The sequence below is a fragment of the Oryzias melastigma genome, linkage group LG17 (assembly GCF_002922805.2).
Source record: "Oryzias melastigma strain HK-1 linkage group LG17, ASM292280v2, whole genome shotgun sequence".
Classification (NCBI taxonomy): Eukaryota; Metazoa; Chordata; class Actinopteri; order Beloniformes; family Adrianichthyidae; genus Oryzias; species Oryzias melastigma.
Genome location: NC_050528.1, coordinates 16,400,452 through 16,407,640, shown reverse-complemented (window position 1 = coordinate 16,407,640; position 7,189 = coordinate 16,400,452). Strand labels below are relative to the sequence as shown.

Below are 7,189 nucleotides of genomic sequence, written 5' to 3'. Positions count from 1 at the left end.
GCCCAAAAAAAAACAAACAAAAAAAAAACGCTAGTTCTGCTTAAATGCTAACTAAACTCCAAAATAGACAGAAAAATCCTCAGTAAACTAAACTAGTCAAAAACGTTAGCTTGTTGCAAAAATAGAAGCTAAATTCTAAATTAGCAGATAAAAATCTTAGTAGATAACAAATTAGACCAAACGTTAGCATGTTGCTAAAATATTAGCTAAGCTCAAAGTTTTTTGAAAATTACTATAAAAGATGAAAACAAAACCCATGAATCTATTTAAAGGTTTGTTGCTAATCTGCTTAAAATTTTGAAATTTTAAGACTTTCTCATTCATGTTTTACACAGCATATTTTGCTTAATATTTCAAAAACTATAAAGTTTATAAATACCAAAACTAGAAGCAGTATTGTCTTGAACGAGCTGAACGTGTTGAAACCAAGATTGCTGAAATCGCCTAAAGTCTGATTAAGTTAAACGTATCAAAAACGTACAGTAAGGAGCAGGAGAATCACTTAAGTGTGAAAGCTTACTCACACAATTAATGAAATCATACTTTTCTTTGAGTAAAGTTAAACTGGTTGTATTTATGCCTGCTCGGCAACTGTCCACTCGCACATGACGCTGCCAACTCTCACATATCTCAACTTCTTTCGTGTGTACGTTTTCCATAACAAAGTCAAATAGATCCTGCTGTGAGCAGGACATTTTTCTACTTACAAAAATATGAAGTGAAAGTCGTTTTTTTTTTTTAATGTAGACATTTTTCTAGAAATGAATAAATGAGAAAAGCCTAAGCTGTCCCTGGCATGGCAGATGAAGCAAGTAGTGATAAAGAAACTTCTAGCTGCTAAGTAAGATGATCTAACCAGCTGGTTGGGCCTCAGCTCCCATTAGTATAAGAAGTGTGTCTTATCCACTGCATGTCTGGTATGCAGGGTGGGCCCAGTAGATCACTCCCACTGCTCAGGAATTTGGAACGTTTTCTTCCATATACGGAGTTTTAATATAAATCCAGACAGGAAGAGGACCAAAAGGGGGAAGATCCCAAGACCAAGTAAGGAAAAGTAAATCAAAGAGTACAAAATAAAGTAAGAGGAGCGCCCCTTTCCATAGTGCTGGGTAAAACTGCACTTGTCTGTAATGTTATTCTCATAGTGAAGTCATTTGAACTTTGACAACATGACAATTAACTCACTCATCCCGTACGAAACAACAATATATTTCTCAATATATGGAGAACAATATATTTACAGTATATTCCATAAATTGAAGCAATATTTATCAGTACATTGAAATACTCCAACTATGACCGTTTTCATATATTGAGATATACCAATCCACATGTTGTGATATATTGCTCTACATACTGAATTATGTAATATAATACATTGTGATTTATACTGAAATATGTTGCTCAATATAGTGAAGTATGCTATATATATATATATATATATATATATATATATATATATATATATATATATATATATCCAGTATACTGCATTATAGTTTTGTTTCATAAGGAATCATAAAGCAGTCTTCAGGATTACAGAATACCTCAAAATGTATCTAAATGCAGGCTTTGACACCAAAGTCAAAGTGACGGCTTCCCAGGGACGGTTTTTGTCTCCACCATTTCTAGTGATTACCTGTGATAATGCTAGTGTGAATGCTGTAAGCTGAATTTGGCCTCTGAAGATGATTCTTGAAATCTCTGGAGCTAATAGTGGAAAATGCTGAAGCTGATAGCCAGCTGATATATTAAATAAATGCCAAATTAGCCTAAAAAAATGAAAAAAGCTGAAATTAGCCAAAATAGCTGGCATGTAGCTGAAATATGTGTTAAACTCCAAAATAGTCTAAAAGATCTAAGTAAATGCCAAAATAGTCCAGCTAGCACAATGCCAATTTTTAAAACTTTAAAACCTTATCTTTTTAACATAAATATGAATAAAAAAGGCAGGAATAGAATAAATCAACTTAAACCTTAAATAACTTTCAATATTTTACTCTCCACAAAATTTTGTAAAAATTAAACAAGTTTTATAAAAGCGCAAGATAACATTGGGCCATTTATAACGATAATATAAAATGATCTGGAGGGCCGGATCCGGCCCCCGTGCCTTGACTTTGACACATGTCTTACACTTATGGTCTGTCCATGTAGTACGGGGGCTCTGGAGCCACATGTGGCTCTTTTACCTCTTCATTGTGGTTCTTTTATTGAAGAAAAATTAAAAAGTCTCTAAATGTTAAAAAGTACCGGTAACTATAAAGTAAGAAAATAGTAAAAGTAAACCGACTAAAGCTCCTTAACAAACAGTTGCGTAACACAAGTCAAAGTACAACAATTTGACATTATTTTGTTTCCTGTCCTGTACTACAAAAAAAAAATCAATGGACGTCAATAAGCACGACCAGTATTAAGGCGCACTGGATTATTAAGCGAATATTCTTTTTTTTTTTTTTTAAATTAAGAAATTTTAAGTGTGTTCGAAAATGTGGCAGGGGTCACTTAAGTAGCTGGAATTTCTTTTGGTTTGTTAGATTTACAGAAGTGCAGAGATGCACCAACAACAGTCAAATTCACTATTTTTATTTTATCACTGTTGAAATTACACTTGCAACTACTACTTTGCTGCACTGAGATGATCATATGTGACAGGATATCTTTTATTTTGAAAGGAACTTCTGTCAAAAGCTATGAAAAAATAAGTTATTTTCGTTTATTTTTTGTTTTTTATTCACGTAAAATTAACAATTCATTTATGTTTATCGTAGTAGTAACTATAAAGGGTGAAAGAAGACTGTGGCTCCCACTGGGTTGTAGTCATGCTCGAAGCATATCTCGGAACGAATGTTTTCATCCCGCAGCGGTGAACTATCTTGACTCTCAGGGGCCATCTTTGAACCCGAGCGCTCTGATTGGCTGTAAATCGGAGAGGAAGTATTGAACTCTCTGAAAAGTTTCACTGGGAGAAAAACTCTTAAGAAAAAAATCCGCTCCCTTTCTGTTTAGCAGTCAGTGTATTTTCTTTTACCAAAAAGACGTCTCAACTTCCTCGTAATGTCCTTCAACAAAGGTCCTGCCTACGGCTTGTCAGCAGAAGTGAAGAACAAGGTAATTTACATGTATTTGCTATAGTTTGTGCTGAATTACTGTCTCCTTTTTTAATCGGGTTACTCGCGTGTGATTTGTTCCGAGCCACCATTTTGTACTCCCTTGAAAAAGAATGTTAAAAGAAAATAATTCTTTAGAGTTTGAATTCAGCTCCAGTGTTTATGTACTTTGATTTACTGTAGCGTTTTAACCGTTAACGCGATAATTCCAGTAGATTCTAAAAGAGAAAAGCGCCGCGAGCTCTTTTCTCTGGACTTATCGCGTTAAAGGTTAAAAAGTTAGAGTACGTTAAATTTGTTGTGTTTAGGCGTCAACGACGACGCCTCAGGTGGGTTACCTTTATAGGTTAAATGTGTTGGACCTGTACAATCTGAAGCCGACTGAGGTGTTCTCGGCCGTGTCCTCTGAAAGTGAAGGGCGTTGTCCGATTGTCGTATAGTTGTCACACAACTTCCACTTTTGAGCTCGGTCCAGTCAGATGTGCCCGGACTGATCCACATTTCTCCTGGTTCTGAATCGTATGGGGTCAAATCTATGGAGCTAAATTGAGGCCAATATTATTTTAAACCCAAGAAAAAAAAAAAAAAAATTTGGTGTTTGCCAATAAATAAAATAAAATGTCTGAAACTTTTTGATATGATAAAATAAACTTAATTATTTAATTTGTTATTTTGTAAGTTCCAAAACTCAAAATTTCTATTTCATTTTTTTTTATTTTTATTTTTTTTTTTAGTTTCAAATCTTCTTTTCACTTTCAACTCTTTTTTTGGGGGGGGTTCTAAAAATTACAGTTTAAAAGCCCCGTTGCGGTGCGTTGGGGCGGGGATAAATCAAAGGACCAATCAAAACCGGTCCAGTCCCGGTGCATTCACTGAAACTGGGGATTTCAGACTTCCTTAAAGTTTTGAAGTTGGAATTTTCAGGTTCAAAACTGAAAAAGAAGAGTTGAAAGTGAAAAAACAGTTTTGAAACCTAAAACCAAAACATTTGAAGCTGAAAATAGTTAAGTTTATTTTATAATGGCAAAACATTTTGCAAATGTAACATTTTTTTGGCTAAAAACAACCATTTGGGTTTTTATATGATATTGGTCCTTATTTATCTCCATACAAATCAGGACCAGCTTAAAGTTAACGAAAAAACACATTGAAAAATGTAAAAAAATGTAAAAATTGAAATAAGTCATTGTAAATTTGAAGACAAAAATTGAAACTTGAAAATTTGAACAATATATTGTAACTAAAAAAAAATACTGAAAACTTGAATTGAAAAAACTATAAATGTAAAATTACCAATGGTAAAGTAGTGGATCCATTAGTAAAAGCTGCCGTTTTCAATTTTTAACCTTTTTTTTATTTTCTTTATTTTGCTTTTCTGGATTTTCACTTTCAGTTCTCTGTTTTCAGTCTCAATTCAGAATTTTCAAGTTTTCGCTGATCCTAATTTTACATGAGGGCGGGGCTCTTCCTTGGTTGTTTAACTTTCCCTTCATTTATTTGCAGAGGAAACTTTCCTGGAGTCGGTCTGTAATCATTGAAAAGGCAGGGTGTTTGCCTCTTTAATTTGCTGTTTGTGTGTCTTATAAACTGCACATTTTGGAATAAGTTAAATTATATTTCCTTTGAAGTTATGGATGTTTTTTCCCTGTCGGTTTTGGCTCCTAATTAAAAATGGATTCTGGCCTGAAAGTTGGAAACGGGGACAACGCCCATTAAGCTTGAAAAACTATAAGACAAGAGGAAAGTATTGTTGCCTTAAACCCAGTCTTCTGTGGAGCAGGAAGACAAAGACAAACTGCAGTGGTATTTCCTGTTAGAGGGGCTTAATTTCCTTATTGTTTAACCCTCATGCTCTCTTATGGGGTCCAGATGACCCCACCCTTGTATTGACAAAAGTGACAAAAGTGGACAGGATTTTATGTCTGTCACAGACACCAGTGAAGATTAAAAAAAAAACATGGAAAAATAAAATAGTTTGGTGCACTGTCTTGTGGGGTCCAGATGACCCCACTTTTAATGTAAACATAGGATAGCACAAGGGATACAGTAAATATTAAAATAAAGTACTAAGACATAACTACTCAGCTAAATGACTTGTAAAAGTGTTAAGTGTCATTTTTTATGTAAACCATTATTGTCAACATAAGTTCATTCTCTTTATTATAGACTTTAAAACATCCAAAGCATTAAAACAGTCTTTATTTTGGTTTTGGGGTGAAGTTGATTATTTTAAAATAGGGCTGCCTTAATTAGTCGACTAATAAACGACTAATCAACTACTAAAATAGTCAACAACTAATTTAATAGTCGATTAGTTGTTACTTTAGGTATGGAGTGTAGTAAAGTTGGAAGTTATATTGGTATTTTTGGAATATTTGGGCATTTATTAAGGTTTTTTTTTATGATATTTTGGAGTTAAGCTAATATTTCAGTTACATGCTAGCTGTTTTGGCTAACTCAGGCTTTTTTTTTTTAATTTTTAAGCTTTTTAGGCTAATTTGGCATTTAACTAATATTTTAGCTGGATATCAGCTTCAGCGTTTTCAGCTATTTCATCCATCAATTTCAACATCTTCAGCTATCAGCTCTAGCATTTTCCGCGGCCAAATTCAGCTTACAGCATTCACACTAGCGTTATTGCAGCTTATGCTATATATCTAGTTTTTATTTAGTTTAAAGCTAATGATGGGTAAGATGTGTGCTTTACATCCATTTTGCACATGACACGATTAGTCAACTAATCTGAAGAAATAATCTGTGATTAGTCGAGTAATAATGTATTTGTTTGTGGCACGGCTACTTTAAAATAAATTATTTTAGACCAAATGGTTTTGGAAATTTTGGTGAGTCTTGTGCATGCTCAGGGTTGAATTTAGAGAAAGGTAGAAAGAAGAAGAATCCTTGCGGAGACATCCATCCATCCATTTTCAAAATGAGCTGTATCCTTTTTGGGGTCCCAACTGCTGATGAATACCCCTGAACAGGTCGCCAGCTAACCACTATGCAGTCCTGTTACAAAAAGTATACATCTGTGATCCCACTTCATGGATTTAACAGTTTGCAAGTCAAGCTTTAAACTTAATCCCCACGGTAAACCAGGGTTAACTGTATAGGCTTTCTTCAAGCCACAGGTTGTGTGCAGTTTTGTGTGTTTTGGTCTTGAACTCAATTTGTCTATTAGGCCTTTTTTTCCTTTCTTTTCAGGTTTTTTTTTGTACCGCTTTGAGTGTTTTTTCCTTCGATGCTTTTGCAAGATGATACCTCATACAGTTTCTCTTCAGGCTGTAAAAATTAGGTTACAGATTTTTATTAAAGGTTAAAAACATTTTATGTGTCTGAAAGTCTCAGTTTTAAAGGTTATTTGTTTTGCATACCATCACCCTTTTTTCTTCTTTTTTTGAACAGATTGCACAGAAGTATGACCCTCAGAAAGAGGAGGAGCTCAGAATCTGGATTGAGGACACCACTGGTTGCTCTATTGATCCAGACTTCCAGAAAGGCTTGAAAAATGGGGTCATTCTGTGCGAGTAAGCAGTAGAAACATTAGATATTAGCTGTATTTAACAAGTTCTCCTACTTAGAAAGATGAGAGGGGCCTGGGATTTTCATCATGGGTAAACCTCAACTATGAAAGACAAAACAAGAAAAAAAAAATCTAGAAAATCACATTGTCTGATTTTTAAATAATTTATTTGTAAATTATGTTGGAAAATAAGTATTTGGCCACCTACAAACAAGGCATATTTCTGTCTCTTTCTGTAAGACGATCCTCTGTCCTCCACTTGTTACCTGTATTAATGGCACCAGTTGGAACTTGTTATCTGTATGAAAGACGGCCGTCCACAACCTCAAACAGTCGTGCGACTCCAAACTCCACTGTGGCCAAGACCAAAGAGCTGTCGAAGGACACCAGAAACAAAATATTTGACCTGCACCAGGCTGGGAAGACTGAATCTGCATTAAGTAAGCATTTTGGTGTGAATAAATCAATTATTAGGAAAATGGAAGACATACAACTAGTGGTAATCTTCCTCTATTTGGGGCTTCCTACAAGATCTCACCCTGTGGGGTCAAAAAGA

General features: G+C 34.6%; 1 protein-coding gene across 1 annotated transcript in view; it reads left to right on the top strand.

Annotated features, from left to right (window-relative positions):
• The first annotated feature begins 2,901 nt into the window (after positions 1–2,901).
• cnn2 (calponin 2) overlaps positions 2,902–7,189 on the top strand; it is an 11,778-nt gene continuing 7,490 nt past the window's right edge. Inside the window, exons 1-2 of the mRNA XM_024268590.2 lie at positions 2,902–3,111; positions 6,516–6,637. Of these exons, the coding sequence (XP_024124358.1) occupies positions 3,058–3,111; positions 6,516–6,637 (176 nt within the window). The 5' untranslated portion in view covers positions 2,902–3,057. The remainder of the gene's footprint in view (positions 3,112–6,515; positions 6,638–7,189) is intronic.